The 17,786-nt window shown below is 47.8% G+C and overlaps 1 protein-coding gene across 4 annotated transcripts in view; it reads right to left on the minus strand.

The window, feature by feature from the left end:
- Positions 1-516: 516 nt before the first annotated feature.
- The window catches only part of Riok1 (RIO kinase 1), a 34,714-nt gene continuing 17,444 nt past the window's right edge, over positions 517-17,786 (minus strand). For all 4 annotated transcript variants that reach the window (XM_004666154.2, XM_045136331.1, XM_045136332.1 and 1 more), the window contains exons 11-17: positions 17,038-17,141; positions 16,696-16,802; positions 13,879-13,944; positions 12,509-12,628; positions 11,788-11,841; positions 7,775-7,918; positions 517-6,968 (exon numbers count right to left, since the gene is read on the minus strand). In XM_004666154.2, coding sequence (XP_004666211.2) covers positions 6,858-6,968; positions 7,775-7,918; positions 11,788-11,841; positions 12,509-12,628; positions 13,879-13,944; positions 16,696-16,802; positions 17,038-17,141 — 706 coding nt within the window. In that variant the 3' untranslated portion in view covers positions 517-6,857. The remainder of the gene's footprint in view (positions 6,969-7,774; positions 7,919-11,787; positions 11,842-12,508; positions 12,629-13,878; positions 13,945-16,695; positions 16,803-17,037; positions 17,142-17,786) is intronic.

Raw genomic sequence — 17,786 nt, forward strand, 5'->3', positions numbered from 1 at the left:
TCCCCAGCCCCTTGAGACACATTTTTAGGTAACAGAATTTTGAGCCAGGGTCGCACCTGCATTGGTGCCGTGCTTGCCTGCAAGCAGGAAGCCCGCGGTTGGCTGTGGTGAGGCATGCTTGTCATCTCAATGCATGGGGCTGCAGGCAGGAGGGTCAGAAGCTCAAGGTCATCCTTGGCTACGTAAGACCCTGTCTCAAACAAACAAATGACAATTTTGATTTTCAAGGTAGGATCTCACTCTAGTCAGGCTGATCTGGAATTCACTATGGAGTCTCAGGGTGGCCCTGAACTCATGGAGACCCTCCTACCTCTGCCTCCCGAGTGCTGGGATTAAAGGTGTGCGCCCGGCTCCAAATGACAAAATTTTCAAGATGACATTTTATGGTCATTTGGTTAAGTCCCACAGTGTACAAATGAGAACTGCCCCCCAAGAGTTTGCTGAAGCTGGCACTCCCCCGTCTGTGGTAGTCACCTCCTCACTGCTGAGACAAAGCACGAGACCAAAAGCAGCTGATGAGAGCACAGGGTTTATTTTGGCTTACAGTCTTGAGGGGAAGCTCCATGGCGGCAGGGGAAGCCTGGCATGACAGAGGCTGGTCATCACCCCTGCCACGGCAGGTGGACAACAGCAGCGGACAGGGAGCTGGGCTCTGATGGGGCAGGCTTGGCTACGACACCCTAAGCCTGCCCCCAGAAACCTAACTCCTACAACAAGGCTCCAACCCCCAAGTGGGTACCAGCTGGGGACCAACCATTCAGAACACGTGAGCTTTTTGGGAGGACATGGGATTCAAATCACCACACTTTCTAATAAACCTTGACAACTGTATGTGGCGAGGAGGCGTAAACAGACTGTCTGCTATACTGTCAATGCAGGCACTGCAATGAAAGGGTCACTAGTGAATCCACCTTAGGATGGTGAACTGTCTTACAAGAGCAAAATAAACACGTTACTGTTATCTCAATCCAGTTTAGAATGCTCCCATTCCACTGGCTTGAACACTGTCCATGCCAAGCACTTACCAGCACCGCAGGCTCTCAGGCAGGCACAGCCGGGCAGTGTCCTAGCTCAGACTCACACAAGTCACAGGAAAACAAGGACGAGTGGCCACCGAGCAGGATGGGGGTACACATCAGCTCACACGGACCATTAGCATTTATGAACAAGATGCATGCTGACGTGACAGCCTTATCTTTGCTTAGGAAGCACACTCGAGGGGCTGGAATGGAGAACGGAGCGAAGAGGACCCCCTGCCCCTGCGGAGCTTACATTCTGGTCTGAGGCTGGCAGCCGACAAAACATACCCGATACACACCAGCTGTGTCAGTCAGTGCGCCAGCTGCTCTGCTTGTGGGCCGAGCGAGCAGCCCTGGGGAGAGCACGGGAGCTGCCGGCCTGGGGACGCGCACGTAGCACAGTATCAGAGGGTGGCACGGTTCTAAGCTGAGGAGCAGTGTGTGCGGGCAGGGTTACAGCATCTGCACAACACACATTCTCCAGGGCTGTCCGCTGGTGGGGCTCCCTGGCACTGAGCTGGTATCAACAGCTCAAGAGAGGAGATGCCCGTCTTAGCTCCTGGCTTCAGGAGTCAGCCTGGGGCACACGTGGTGCGGCGAGGCCGCTTGCCTCGTGGAGACCAGGAAGGAGAGACAGGAAAGAAACCTGCTATTCCATCACAGGCTTGTCCCCAAGACCCAGCTTCCTTCCACCAGGCCCCAAGGCCTTAAAGGTTCCAAACCGCTCAAGTCGGCCACCAGCTGGGGACCATGCGTTTAACGCGAGGCCTTGGCGGACACTTAGGGTACAAACCACACAAGGCATTTCAAATGAATGGCACCCAACTCAGCCAGTGGCTGCAGACACCGACCGTCCGCCTCGACTGACCTGACTTTCCAGCCCACATGGTTAAACCTTGATGCCTAGGCAAGAGAAGTTATGTTTACAAAGCCAACAAGACCAAAAACCATACATACTTGTGTAAGTGGTAGTTAGGAAAGGCTCCGTTTTAAGCACTCAACATTCCTTATCTCAAATGCCATATATTTTTACAAGTCAAGTGTCACAGGTAGCCAGGCTGAGCTTGAACTCACAATCTCCTGCTCCCGCCTTTCGAGTGCTACCATTGCAGGCATGTGCCACCATGCCTGGCCTTGCTTCACCCTTCTCACAAAGCGCCTTCTCAGGCTTTTACCCACAAAAATGACGAGAATGGTACAGCAAGTCCCCACAGGCCCAGGAGCCCAGCCTTACAGTGACAATGGCCAGGTGACTGTCTCCTTCATCGCCACTTCGAGGAGGAAGACCATTTAAAAAAAATCCAAGCTTCACAACGATATTTTCAAAGATGCAACCCCAACATCACCACATACCTAGTTTATTTTTAATTTTCCTTCATATGCGAAAAGAAAATTACCCCAATATTTATAACTGGTCTGACTAAATCAGGAAACTGTGCACCTGGACCTCCAGGGCATTTTCTAACAGTTCCCTCTCCTGTACTTTCCCTTATGGCACCTCCTTCATTCCAGGTTTACAGAATGTATGCCCCAAGAATCATCTACCTTGTGCCTCTACACTGTGGGTTACATCCAGACACTACACCAAGTAGGTTCAAGGCCGGGGTGGGAGCGTGAGACTTTCCAGGTATCTGGCTGTTCTGCTTTAATGAATGAGCAGCTGGGCCAGGTATCCGCGGCCCGGTCCTCCCCGCAGGGTCCCCTCCTGTGATGGAGGCACCATCTCCTTGAGTGTCAGGGCGTGAGGAACCTGATACACTCGACCCTGCCGTGGAGCTGTCTGTCCTAAGCTCAAAGAAGGAAGACCTTCCCTCAAATTTCTTAAATGCCTCCTCCCCTCCCTGTGGGATCCTTCAGAGCTCGTGACCAGATACCAGCAAGAAGCCCTTTGGCGTTGATTTCTCTGAGGATGCCCTCGTCAGCTGCCTCTCGCGTGCCCTCCATGCCGCAGGCACCTGCTCCCTGGTCTGCTTGCTCTGACTTCTACAGACCTTAAGCCCATCTCTCCTGGCACTCTCAAAGCATGCCTGTCGTAACAGAGATGACTCTGTCACAACCCCGCCTTTGTCTCTGCCCTTTCCTTCTTCAATGCTTTTTGCCACTCCACTGAGTCTGAGCTGTCCCCAGCCACTCCCCAACAAGGGAAACGTCATACTGTATCTTTAAACACCCCACTCTGACCTATTCTGATTTTCCTTTATGTACAAGCATGCTAGCAATGTTTTGGCCTCAAAGGGCCTTTGCAGTACCAAATTATATGACACCCCAGACAGCTATATTCAGAAGAAAAGTCACCCAAAGATGATTGGCCCTAAGAAGCATCCGTACAGGACATGGAAACATGCCTTACTCAGAGATCTGGAGACAAGTCTGCTCACAAGCCAGAAGACACCTTCAAGAAAAAGGACAGTGTGGAGTACAGCCGGTCTAGCTGTCCTGGGCAACAGCGTCCGAAGCACGACCCATGAGCGTCAAAGCAGAGGACGTGGAGTGGCAGAGAACGTGAGACGGCCCTGAACACCAGGGTCAAGACTCCACAAATGGAGTCAGTTCTCCAAATTCAAGTTCAAAGGCTTCCTCAAGACCACCAAGCGGGGCTGACAGGTTTGGAGGTGCAAGTAACAGTCCTCCCGTAGGCTTAACTCGTCCGACCTGAGACGGTATGGGGGCCTGGTTTCCTGCAGAAGCCCGTGTGTGGGAGGTACCACCAGTCCAAGGACAGGAAGTCCGGAACTCCACCACAGTGCAGGGAATGAATGGGATCACCGACCCAGTTCAAAGGACAGCTTACAGAGGGCACCTGCGGATCCCTGAACATGAGATCTTCTCTTACTCTCCGTCTCACAAGAAAATCTTCTCAGCAAGCCATCCCTGAGAACCTGCCAGATCTACTGATCCTTGTAACTCTTCCATTATCAATACATAAACCTCAGAAACTGTGGCAAAGCACTTACGACTGAGGCCTTTATTTAAGATGAGAAGCCACGAGCCTTCGAAAATGAAAAGGGCTTGTCTTTTAAAAAGAAGACATTCAGGGTCTGATATTTGATAGGTCCTTAACCTGAGGGATTTATTTGTTGTTGTTGTAGTTCTTCTACCAGCATATAGAAAGGAACCCTTTATTTCATCTCCTCCTTTTATGGGCCAAAAGAATACTGGAATCACAACCGCACCACACGATAAGCCCTCAGCCAAGCAGCGGCCATCCTAGCCCTCCTCTGGGTGCCGACCACAGCTTTGCGACAGCCTGACTGTATCAAGTTCTGAGGCCAAGCAGCAGGAAGCCACAGCTCGCGGATTTTCGCTACTTCCGTCTCCTCACTCCAAGACGACGTGCCGTCAGACGCGGGCGGCTGTCGGCTTTTCTGACAGAACACAGGAAACGCTAGCACTACAGCGAAGAGCTGCGAGTCTGTCTTCCAAAGACATCACCCATTCCGCAGTGTTGTTTGGAAAGAAACAGTGTTGTTTGGAAAGACGAGAAAACCACCAAAACAGGATAAATATCAGACACATTTAACAGAATTATGTCCCCAGCTCTTGATCCAAAGCCTCATGGTTCCAAAGGAAAGTTACTGTACAATGGATACTTCATTAACAATGAAACTTGTCAGGCCACCGCAAGTCAACATAATCATAGCAGAGGAGCCCTGGGCCACAATAACCCCACAATAACCTCTCCACGCGGAGCCTTCTGATGAGGAGGGAGCACGCGAGAACTGGACAGCAACGGCTTACCTTCATTCTCAGCCTGACTGCATTCAGCATTACCCAGAGACATACTGAGCAGGGAAAAATCTATTCTAAACATGGCCAGCACCACTCCATGGGCAGACACGTTACTGAGGACAAAGAGGAGCAGGAGAAAGCCTGGTGGGTAGCCACATTCCTCTCTCTTCCTCCTCATCTTCCCAAATGTGAGCGAGCAGGCTCGTGCTCTCCCCGCAACCCAAACCCAACAGCTCTCCTCCGCTACTCCCCTTAGCACGTGAGCAGTTACAGTGACGAGTACAGTAACTAATACACTAGCTTGAGACAAGTCTGGCCAGATCACGGCCAGGGCCTAGACCTCAGTGAACAGCTGTCTAGTCCAGAACCCAAATGGAAGCCGCAGCAGCAAGGGGCGGGAGCCGGTCAGTGCTTCTTGGCTTAGACGGCTCTGCAGCTGCAGGTCCTGACGCTTTGGAGCAGCTCCTTCCCAGCCGCGGTGGAAGGAGAGCGGTCTGCTCCTCGGGCCTCGCACACGGCACAGGCCTGCGAGCCTGCTTCTGCTCTCAGCAGCGCAGCCCGCGGAAACTGCCCTCCGCGCGCGCAGCTTTAAAGTCAGGGAGGGAGGAAGGGATGATAGTTTAAACACAGCAAATCAAACTTACAGTTTTCAAAGCTCAGTTATTTCACCCTTATAACCACCATCAAACAAGGAAAAACAAATTTCAGTTTACATGGAAATGAAAGGTTTTCATATAGGGATACTTTCTGAATGCAATAGTTAAAACAACCATTTCTAATATAAAGACTATGGTATTTTAAAAAAAGCACCCAGTAATTCCTTTCTATACTTGGAGACTCCTCTTTCCTATACCAACCCCATTCCACCCACACCGTGTCCATTCCCACTCCAGGGACCTCAGGAGCTTCTGAGTCGCCGACGCTGGAGTCACTCTGCTCCTCCTCGCCTGCTGCGGAGCCTGAGCAAGCGCTTCTCTCCATATCCACTGCGGGCAACCCAGGCCAAGCCACCAGCGTCTCTCACCTGACCTGACAACGCACACACAATTTCACCCCCCACCTTTGCTTCCTGGCCACTTCTCCGGATGCCAGAGCAAGGCTTTTAAAAGAGAAGTGTGGTCATATCGCCCCTCTGCTCACAACCGATTTCTTGCGCTGCTCCAGAGCGCATTTGGCCACTCAGCCCGGCTTTGCCAGGAGTGAGCTTCCTCGACATGCGCACCGCTCGGCCGTTTGCCTGCCTGCGGTGCCTGCCTGTCTTCTGAGACAGGGTGTTGCTAAGTACCGGGCCAGCGTGAGCTCACAATCCTGCACGGCTCCTCAGTGTGCAGGAGGCCTTGCACGACTTGGCTTCTCCAGCTATTTCCTCAAGTAACACCGCCGGGCGGCCTAAGAGAAAAAGTACTTCATGTCACAGCTGCCGTCTCTGCAGGCACTCTTGCTTCGCAGTATTTCTCTCCATAAACCCCGGTACAATTTTACTTCTGTCAGCGTCCCATGTCCTTACACGAATACACAGAACCCACAGAAGTCACGTCATGTTCGTGCTCTGCCGGCGCCCAGCCCTTCCAACACCTGCGCGACGACAAACACAGCAGTGGCCGAGGGAGAAGCAGCTCAAGAACCGAGAACCGCGCCTCACAGCGCAGGCGAGCGGGGTGCGACCCCACAGGCACGGGGGCTCACGCAAACAGCGCCCCAGAGACGCCTCTTCTGAGCGCACACTCCCCTTCTGTTAACACGGCCTTCCAATCAGGGGACGTGACTTTGGCATGCACAGAGAAAGCAAAGTGATTGACCCACGTTTTATCCAAAGTACCTTCACACTCACGCAGAGGTAATGGATGTCCATCACATTTAAATATTACTGATGCTTTGCTTCTGTTTGCAGGAGAAAAAAATACAAAAATAAAAATGTACAGAATTCTTCATTAACATAGTACCTTAAATAAAACCTACACCACTCAGTGACTGGATGTGTGCACGAAGCTCTGGGGTGTGTGGCTTTCGACACAATCGCGTGGCGCTCCACATCGGTCCTCACACGCAGCGCCACAGGAAGCCGCTTTCCAGCTGCCACTTGAGGGCGACTTCCGCCCAGCTCTCATTCTATTTGCCTTTTTTGGTCTTTGCTGTTTTCTCCTTTCTTTTCTTCACGTGTTTAGGGATTTTGTTTTTCCTCTTCTCTCTCTGGGCTTCCTTGACCATCTTTTTTCTTTCCTACAAATAAAAGGCCCCATAATTTTCACTCATTCAGAGGATTGCGACAAAGTCAGATTTACGTGAAAGGATAAAAACATGAACTAGAGAGCGGGAAATGACTACAGGCAGGAGCAGGACCTGAGGACAACAGCGCCTCGTTCAACCCCCAGTCAAGGACAGCCTGGTTACGTGAGTTACAGCTTGAGCTGGCTTAGTGATTAAAGGCACTTGCTTGAGTTACAGGTTATCCTGGGTTATAGAGCAAAACCCTATCTCAAAAAAGATTTTAGGGGCTGGAGAGATGGCTTAGTGGTTAAGCGCTTGCCTGTGAAGCCTAAGGACCATGGTTCAAGGCTCAATTCCCCAGGACACATATAAGCCAGATGCACAAGATGACACATGCATCTGGAGTTCATTTGCAGTGGCTGGAGGCCCTGGCGCACCCATTATCTCTCTATCTGCCTCTTTCTCTTTCTGTCACTCTCAAAAAAATACATAATAAAGAAACTAAAAAAAAAAAGTAAAGTAGGGCTGGAGGGATCAGTTCAAGTTAAGGCATTTGCCTGCAAAGCCAAAGGACCCAGGATCGATTCCCCAGGTCCCACGTTAGCCAGATGCACAAGGGGGCGCACGCGTCTGGAGTTTGTTTGCAGAGGCTGGAGGCCCTGGTGCTCCTATTCTCACTGTCAAATAAATAAATAACATGTTTTAAAAGTATAAAAGTAATAAATAATAAGAAATTATAATCAGAGGTAGTATCAATGTCTCACCTACTGTAAGAGCTACTACACTGAAGAAAGGAGGAATGAAAGTTTTTGACTAACCTTTTTATCGGTGTCGGGGCCAGGCGTGTTTTTTGTACACTGGGCACGCTCTCCCTGTTCCTCAGCATCGGAATCAGAGCACTCAGAGCTTCCGGCATCTTCTGAATCAGAATCCTTAACTTTATGTTCTAGGAGCGCAGGTACCTTAAAATTATAGAACTATGTTACTTGAGGCTAATTAGTTACCTATAGTTATTAAACATGCTACTGCACGGATCTAGACTTCAGCCTGGCAGATACAACATGATGTGGGCTGGGGAGATAGCTCAATGGGCAAAGTGCTTATGGAGCAAGCAAGAGAACCTGAGTTCAGATCCCCAGTTCCCATGTAAAAGCCTGTCATGGTGCCACATGCTTGCAATCCCAGCAATGGGAAGTAAAGACAGGGCCTCTGAGAGACTATCTGGATAGCCAGTCTACCAAAAATTAAAGTGGAGAGTGATGGAAGGAAACACCCAGCTTTGACCTCTGGCCTCCACATGCGCACACACAAACACACATATGCATACGAAACAATAAAAAGAAAGTGAAACACCATCATGTGACCGACCATCAAAATAGCAGAACTGGGCTGGAAAGATGGCTCAGCCACTAAGGCACTTGCCTGCAAAGCCTAACGACCCAAGTTTGATTCCCCAGTACCCACATAAAGCCAGATGCACAAAGCGGTACGTGTGTCTGGAGTTTGTTTGCAGTGGATCCAGGCCCTGGTGCGCCCATTCTCTTACTCTGTCTCTCTCCTCTCTCTCTGCTTGCAAATCTGTCTGTCTGTATTTTTAAAAACCCAGCAGAATGGACATCAAGGACAAAGATGGGACACACGCCCTAACTCCAGTAAGACGCAAGAATGTACCCGAGTGAAGGACCAAGGCCCCACGGGTGACCTGGCCTGAGTCAATCGAGCTGGGCTGTTTCTTGCAGTGGGCTTATTTGGAAGCTGGCAAAGTACAGGGGTGAGAAATAAAGATTTATTTGGGAAATTTCACAGCTTTTTTCTTAGGAACATTTATGACAATAAGCTAACCTAAATCTAAGAAGTGACAATAGTTAACTAAGAGTTTTCCTTGTCCCTGAAATTTGGCTCCTTTAGTCAGCTAACCTACTTTGTGCTTCACACACTTTTTACAATAAGCTAAGTAGCCAGGCCGGGCTCACACCACTCTCAGTCCTCCGACAGCCGGGGCTCCAGGGGTGCGCCCCACTCCGGGGTTAATGAAGGTCTTAAAAATATTTTATTAGTCTGCAGAGATGGCTTAGCAGTTAAGGTGCATGCCTGCAAAGCCTAAGGACCCAGGTTTGATTCTCCAGGTCCCACATAAGCCAGATTCACATGGTGGCACATGCATCTGGAGTTCATTTGCAATGGCTAGAGGCCCTGGTGTGCCCATTCTCTTTCTCTCTCTCTCTCTCTGGGTGTCTAATAAAGAAATAAATCTTTAATAAAAGTATTTTATTTATTTATTTGAGAGAGAGTGTGAGAGAGAAAGACAACAGGCTGCAAACAAACTCCAGACACATGCACCACCTTGTACATCTGATTTTACATTGGTACTGGGGAACCAAGCTCAGGTCCTTAGGCTTTGCAGGCAAACACCTCAACTGCTGAGCCATTTCTCCAGCCTTCATGAGGTTTCTTGAGTCAGGGTCTAGCTATGTTGCTCATTGTGGGCTCAAAGTGACCCTTCCTGCCTCAGCTTCCCAATCATATAGTACTGCAGACATGTAAACTGCGTTTTGTAAAAGCAGAAAGAAGGTTTCTTCAAAAAGTGAGGATTCCTTTTCTAAGGTCCTTTCTGGGGTGGTGGCTTACACCTGTAACTGAAGCACTTAGGTGGATCACCATGGGTTCAAGGCCAGCCTAGACTTCAGAGGCTCTGTTCAAAACCAAAGCACAGGGATGGAGAGATGGCTCAGCAGTTAAGGTACTTGCCTGCAAACTCTAAAGATTCAAGTTTGATTCTACAGTTTCCATACAAAGCCTATGCACAAAGTGGCACAGGCATCTGGAGTTTGCTTGCAATAGCTACAGACCCTTGCGTCCATGCTCTGCCTGTCTCTCTGCTTGCAAGTAAATTAAAAAAATAGTAACTAAAAGCAAAACCACAATATATTATTAAAGGCATTTTATTTTATTTATTTATGCATTTGAGAGAAAGAGGTAAGAGGGAGAGAGACGTGTGTGCCAGAGCCTCCAGCCTGTGCAAGTAACTCCAGACGTGCGTGCTACTTTGTGTATCTGGACTTACGTGGGTCCTGGGGAATCAATGCTGGGTCATTAGGCTTTTCAGGCAAGAGGCTTAGTGCTGAGCCATCTCCCAGCCCTAAAAAGGTATTTGTGTGTGTACACATAGGTCAGAGGTCGACAATGGGTAACTTCCTCTATCACTTACTATTTTGAGATGAGGTCTCTGGCTGAACCTAGAGCTCACCAATGTGGCTACTGGCAATTTAGCTAGTGAGCTGCTGGGATCCCTGTTGCCTCCCAGTTCTGGGATTACAGGAACGCAGGCATTTTTACATAGACGCTGGGGACCTGCACTCAGGTCTTCATCCTTGTGAGGCAAGTACTTGAGCATCTCCTCAGTCCCTAAAATAGTTTTTATAAAGGCAACGGTACAAAAAGATCTGCTAGCTATTGTGACAAAAATATTCACACTGTGAAATGCATAGTGCAACTTCCTCTAATACTTATCTCTAACTCAAAAGCACAAAATACACAAATTGCCCTAACTCAATTCTTCCTACAAGAGAGCCAGTTTTTTTGTTCTTATTTTTACTTATTTCAGCGTGACAGAGAAACAAGCAGAGAGAGAGAGAGAGAGAGAGAGAGAGAGAGAGAGAGAGAGAGAAAATGAATGGGTGTGCCAAGGTCTCCAGCCACTGCAAAGGAACTCGAGACGCATGCACCACCTTGTGCACCTGGCTTACGTGGGTACTGGGGAACCGAGCTTCGAACCAGGGTCCTTAGGCTTCACAGGCAAGCGCTTAACTCCTAAGCCACCTCTCCAGCCCGAGAGCCAGTTTTTAAAAAGCATGATTCTTCATTAAGTCTTTAATTTAGAAGCTTTATAAAAACAAATGCCTTTATTAGAATTACTTAACCTCTGCTCTTCTAAAATCTAAAACAGAAATAAAAAAACTACAGGAACAGCATAACCAGACGTCTGAGTCCACTGTGGCACAGCATCATGCATACGCAACCCTAGTGCTAGGGAGGCTGAGATAGGAGGACTGCTACAGATCAAGACTGGGGAGGCTGGGATAGGAGGACTGCTACAGATTAAGGCCAGCCTGGGCTACTGAGTTCATGAGAGTTATTCAGCAAATTACATACTGCAAAGGACCAGTGTTTCATGAGACCCACTGTAACCACCATCCAGAAGCACATGGTGGGCAGGGGAGACGGCTATGGGAAAAGTGCCTGTCACACAGGTGTGAGGACCTGAGCCTGGAGCCTTGGCACCCACAAAAACCAGGACATGGTGGTGCATGCTAGGAATCCCAGTGCTTGGGAGGCAGGCGTTCCCCAGGGAGTAAGCTGGTTTGGCACACGAGGATCAGTGAATTATGGGGTCAATAAATAAGGTCAAAAAGACACCCCAAACCAACTTTTGACCTACAAACACACACACACACACACACACACACACACACACACACACACACACAGTTTCAAAAAAAAATGCACACAGCTATCAGTTGTAACTTCACAAATGAAGATGAGCTCATTAACATAACCAAATGTAGTTACAGATTCTGGCAGAGCTTCAATTCCCAAGCCACCCACATAAGCCAGGCTGTAAAAGTGGCATCTGTTCTTTCACAGTGACAGGGGCCCTGACATGTCCATACGTACATGGAACTTACAAACACATGCAAAAAATTTTAAATAAATAAAAAATCTTACCTAGAACAAACAAACAATTCAGGGACAGAACAAAAGATAAACTGCCAAACTTAATTCTAATATTAATTTAAGTTTTATATTCCTTTTTGTATAGACAGTAACGTACCTTTTGAACTCCTGACAAATCTTTTTTCAATCCTGTGACAGTCTGGTATAGAATCTTGTAACCAAAAAGAAAAAGTAAGCAGTCAACATAAGAGCAGACAGTGATCAGCACACACCACACTATCAAACGCAGGGAAGTGACTGGTGTCTTCTGCAAAGCAAGCACATAGTGAAAGCGTGCAGTCAACGCAGTCACTCCTGTCTAGCAGGCTTCTCAGCTGCAAGACGGGGTTCCATCGGGCGGCTCCCACAGTGAACACTGCATCGCACCGGCTGGCAGCCAAGACCAGCTTTGAACCTCATTAAGTGAGAAAAAATGCTTGTTGCTCTCAGTAGTACATCTACATTACAAAAAGTTGTTTAAAAATTGTTCAATTACTATTAAATGACGTTTAATTTCATGCATAATCCTTTGGCACACATTTTTTTCTGTTACTATATAAAAACCTAAATAAATGGTTCAGTTTTCTGTGCCGCTACAAAGTGTTTACCATATAATCCCTTAATAGAAGTAATGTTCAAGTATATATGCTAATGAAATCCAGGTTAACAGACCCAGTAGACATTTATAATCTAGGCATCTATATACATCTTTCTTTTTCTCTCCAATCTGTCAACCCTCTCTCAAACACCAACAAACTCCTAGCTCAAAGCCAGGATCACCGTCAGGACAGTGCCCATCTTTGGTTGACGTGTTTCTACAGACTGATGAAGCCACTCACATTGTCTTGTTGAGCGTTCATGGCCATGTCGTCCTCCTTCAATTTCATCATGATATCCACGTCCCTCTCATAATTTTTTACTTCATTCAAGGTTCTAGGAATATATGCTCGCTTGAACACCTAACAGATGGGAAAAACAAACCTGAATGAAAGCGCTCTTCCGTGCTTCTCACACGCACTCAGTACCCTTGCCCTAACTTCCTAGACTAACCTAAGTTTTTAAACCAATGTCACACTCCTTTCAGCGACGAGGGGGACGTGGAGATCGGCACTGCGAAGGACGTGGCACTCCGCCGATGTCTTGGGCCCCTGTCCGCCTTCCCGTCTAATAAAATGGCTTGAGCACAAAAAAAAAAAATCACACACTTGCAAACTAAACCAGGCCTTTGACTCACAGATGTCAGAAGCCCTTTGAACACTTTCTCCATGGCTGGGGACGTAGCTACGTGGACAGAGCGCTGGCACAGCACGTGGGAGGGCTAAGTCCCGCCCCGGCACACATAAAGCAGGCAGGGGGTGCACGTCTGTAATCCGCACATTTGGGAAGTGGAGGCAGGAGGAGCAGGAGCTTGAAGCCAACCTGCCTTACATGAGGCTGGAGAGATGGCTCAGTGAAGGCGCTTGGCTGCAAAGCTACAGGATCAAGGTTTGCTCCCCAGGACCACATAAAGCCAGATACACAAGATGGCCCATGCATCTGGAGTTCATTTGCAGTAGCCAGAGACCCTGATGCACCCATTGTCTATCTGCTTCTCTCTCAAATAAATAAAGTATTAAAAAAAAAAGATTTCACTACTTAGTACAATGAGCCAATAGATTTCTGAGTGAACAATCTACTACAAAGAAAATTACACAATTTAACTCAAATTCTATAGCATGCAATCTAAATCATAAAATCTAATATGCATCACCAAAAACAAAGACCCCACGAGTGTGTGAGGTAGGCATGGTGGCTCATGCCTGCAATTCTAGCCCTTAGGAGACACAAGCAGGATGCTGAGTCTGAGGCCAGCCTGGGCTACATACGGAGCCCCGTCTCAAAGCATAAACAAGACACCTCACCAGCTGTACGGTTAGCCTGACGCGACTCAGCCACCACTGGAACGGTGTCTTGATGAGCTCATTAGAGACTCTGGGCCGGGCTCGTTGCTGGGAGGAGAGTCACCCTCACTGCGGGCAGGGCCGCCCCGCCCCTCTCACTCCGCTGCCCCCGCTGCCCCGCCATGCTTTCCCAGTCAGTCACGGCCACGTCTCCTGAAGCTGGAGACGAAGATGACCCCTTTCCTTCCTCAAGCTGCTTCTGGTCATGTATTCTGCTCCCCGTGCCCCCACGTGCCCTGTGTGAGGCTGTGAAGAAACAACAGACCCACCTCTTCATCCACATGATCTTGGCTTGACCTTTCCTCCTTGGTCCGTTGAGATGCTATTTCCATGGCCTTTGAAAGAAAACAAAAGTTCCTGCATGTTCAATCTCGAGAAGATACAAGTCCTGATTTTGTAATGAACCTGTTTCAATCTTCATAAGTGCCACTCTTCACACTTACACACAAAAATAAGAACAAATCGGGCTGGAGGGGCGGCTTTGTGGTTAAGACATTTGTTTAAAAAACAAAGAACAAATCGAGTTCAGCAAGCAGAACCAGAGGAATGAAAGCAAAGATGGGAAGGTGCTCCCAGGGAAGCAGGGAGCACGAGCGGCAAAGACCAACCCTGAGAGCCTCGTGTGCGGACGTATGCACCACTGCTTCAAGATCCATGGGCTCACAGAGGATCAAAGTGGAAACAAATGGGACTACATCAAAATAAAAGGCATCTGTGCATCAAAGGATGCCAGGAAAGCACAGGGCACGGGACAGAGCACTGCAGCTCACAGCTCTGAAAGGGTGACCGCTCTCAACAGAACCAACAATGGCCTGCTCACAAGTGGACAAAGAGAATGCGAAAAAACTTCCCTAAGATGTCCATGTGGACAGCAAACAGGAAAAGATGCTCAGCAGTACTGGCCACTCCAGAAATGCATGTCAAAGGCACCCTGAGATGCCCCTTCACATCCGTTAGCATGGCTACTCCTGTGTCATGCTCCAGGGAGTGCTGACCAGCATGCAGAGAAGCTGGAATCCCTGCCCACAGGGGGCAGAGCTGTACAAGGACTCAGGCATACGGTCAGCAACAGGTCCCTGAAAACTGTAGATAAATTACACTAATGCCCTAGCAACTCAGCTTCGGGGAAAGCATACATTCTGCAGTGGTTTGAGTCAGGTGTCCCCATAACCTTAGGTGTTCTGAATGCTAGGTCCCCCAGCTGATGGCAGTTAGAAATTAAAGCCACCTGGAAGCACTGTATTGCTGGGAGTGGCTTATGGGTGTTATAGCCAGTTTCCTCTTGCCAGTGTTTGGCACATTCTTCTGTTGCGATTGTCCACCTGACGTGGGCCGGGGGTGACCACCCTCTGCGCATACCATCATTTCCCCTGCCATCATAGAGCTTCCCCTCAAGCCTGCAAGCCAAAATAAACCTCTTTTTTCTCAGAAGCTGCTCTTGGTTGGGTGATTTCTACCAGCAATGCGAACCTGGCTGCAACACATTCAAAACAATGTCTTGGAAGACACATTATTTATATATGCTCACGTTCACAGCAGAATTACTCAAGAGCCAGAAAAGGGTGGAAGCAAGTCCATGTGTCCACAGACAGACAAAACACAAAATGGGCATATTCAAAATGCAGTATAATTCAGCATTAAAGAAGAAACCCAGCTGGAGAGATGGCTTAGCAGTTAAGGAGTTTGCCTGCAAAGCCAAAGGATCCCGTTCAACTCTCTAGGACCCACGTAAGCCAGACCCACAAGGGGGCACATGTGTCTGGAGTTCCTCTGCAGTGGATGGTGGCCCTGGCATGCTCATTATCTCTCTCTCTCTCACTCAAATAAATAAATATATTTTTAAAAAAAGAAAGAAGAAACCCTATCACATGCTACTGTATGGATGAACCTGGAGAACACCATGCTAAGTAAAATAAACAACTCCAAAAAGACAAATGGTGCATTATTACACTTGTTAAAAGTACCAAGAGCAGTTGAATTCATTTAAAGGAGAACAGCTGTTGCTAGGGGTTGGGGATCAGTTAGTGGGTATTCAATTTCAGTCTGCGATGATTAAAAGAAAGATCTGAAGATGAAAAATGGTGGCTTGCACAATAATTTCAATGTATTCAATGCTTAGTACATAACATAATGTATATTCTACCTGCATTTAAAAAAATACTATAATTTAGAAATGGCCCCTGAGAAACACTAGAGAAAAAAAAAAATTAATGACCAAAAAACCAAGTTTTGGGCTGGAAAGATGGTTCATTGGCTAAAGGCACTTGGCTTGGAAAGTTAAGGCCTGGGTTCAATTCTCCAGTACCCACATAAAAACCAGACGCATAAAGTGATGCATGCATTTGGAGTTTGTCTGCAGTGGCAGGAGGCCCTAGCACACCAATACTCAATCTCTCTCTCTCTCTGTATGCCTTTCTCTCTGTCTCAAATAAAAAAATAAAAAATAATAACTAAAGAAAAACAAAACAGCCGGGCGTGGTGGCACCCGCCTTTAATCCCAGCACTGGGGAGGCAGAGGTAGGAGGATCACTGTGAGTTCGAGGCCACCCTGAGAATGCACAGTGAATTCCAGGTCAGCCTGAGCTAGAGTGAGACCTTACCTCGAAAAACCAATTAAAAAAAAAAAAAGAAAAGAAAAACAAAACAAAAAAAGTGCTGGAGAGATGGCTTAGTGGCTAAGTGCTTGCCTGTAAAGCCTAAGGGCCCCGGTTTGAGGCTTGATTCCCCAGGCCCCATATTAGACAGATGCACAAGGGGGCGCACGCATCTGGAGCTTATTTGCGGTGGCTGGACGCCCTGGCATGCCCATTCTCTCTCTCTCTCTCTGTCGCTCTCAAATAAATAAATAAAAATGAACAAAAAATAAAATAAAATAAAATAAAAAAAAACCCAACATCCATGTTTTCTTAGTAAATGCTCTTGAAGGCTGGCAAGCTCTGCAATCTCAGCAGATGTGTGATGTCCAGAAACCTCTTCACACTGGTCCCTTGCTACACCATGAACTAGGAGGCTGCTGAGACGGGTGAACTACACGAGGGTGCCTGTGGCCCTCACCAGTGCCACACCAATGCACATCACCGTCCTACCTGTGAGAGATAAGCGTCCATGTTGTCACGCGTGATGGAAGGGTCGGTGACAAAGTCGAAGAGCTCTCGCACAGTCATGACGGCGACAGCGTGCTTCTGAAAGAAACCTGCCGGAGGCAGGAAGGTCAGTGCTCCACTATGCCGTGCCCCGGCAAAGGGGAAAGTGCACACCACCCCGAGAATGAACGGGGCAGCTTCACTGTGCTGGGCAACCCAGTGATGTTTCTGTTAGTGCTGCAGGTCAAGGGCGGGGCCTTCCACACCAGGTAGTGTTCTTATCTAATGCTTCACTAAGTACAGAACTAACTCAAACAAACGGCTAGAAAATTTCACTCTACTCACCATTGACATTGACACAGTCTTTTCTCAAGAACTCCAGAGCATGTGGGTGGTCATGTTCCACTGACTGAGACACGTCAATAACGTACACATCTCCAGCATGGTACCTTGTGGGCCAGAAACACAGGCTATGAAGTACTAGTGCTTTGTTTGTTTAAAAAACTTCTATTGTTTCAGACAAAATTTTTCTTTTCCTTTTTAAATATTTTATTTTTATTTATTTAAAACAGAAAAGGAATTGGCATGCCAGGGCCTCTAGCCACTGCAAATTGCATGTACCGCCTTGTGCATGTGGTTTACGTGGGTCCTGGGGAATTGAACCTGGGTCCTTTGGCTTTGCAGGCAAGTGCCATAACTGCTAAGCCATCTCTCCAGCCCGCCAGACAAGACTTTTTGTTTGTCAAGGTAGAGTTTCAATGTAGTCCAGGCTGACTTGAAATTCACTATATAGTCTCAGGGTGGCATCGAACTCACAGCGATAAAGGTGTGCACCATACTTGGCTCAGACAAGATTTTTCTGTGTAGCTCTGGCTTGCCTCAAACCCTCACTTCTCTTGCCTGAGCACCTCAGCAGCTAAATGCTTGGACTACAGGCATATGCCATCATGCTTGGCAAAAAATAAATATATATACATATATATTATATATATATATATTATATATATGTGTGTGTATATATATATATATAATATATATCTGTATATGTATAATAATAACAACAATTCACCTTAAGATAAGTAATTCATAAAATG

This window comes from Jaculus jaculus, chromosome 17, assembly GCF_020740685.1.
Source record: "Jaculus jaculus isolate mJacJac1 chromosome 17, mJacJac1.mat.Y.cur, whole genome shotgun sequence".
Lineage (NCBI taxonomy): Eukaryota > Metazoa > Chordata > Mammalia > Rodentia > Dipodidae > Jaculus > Jaculus jaculus.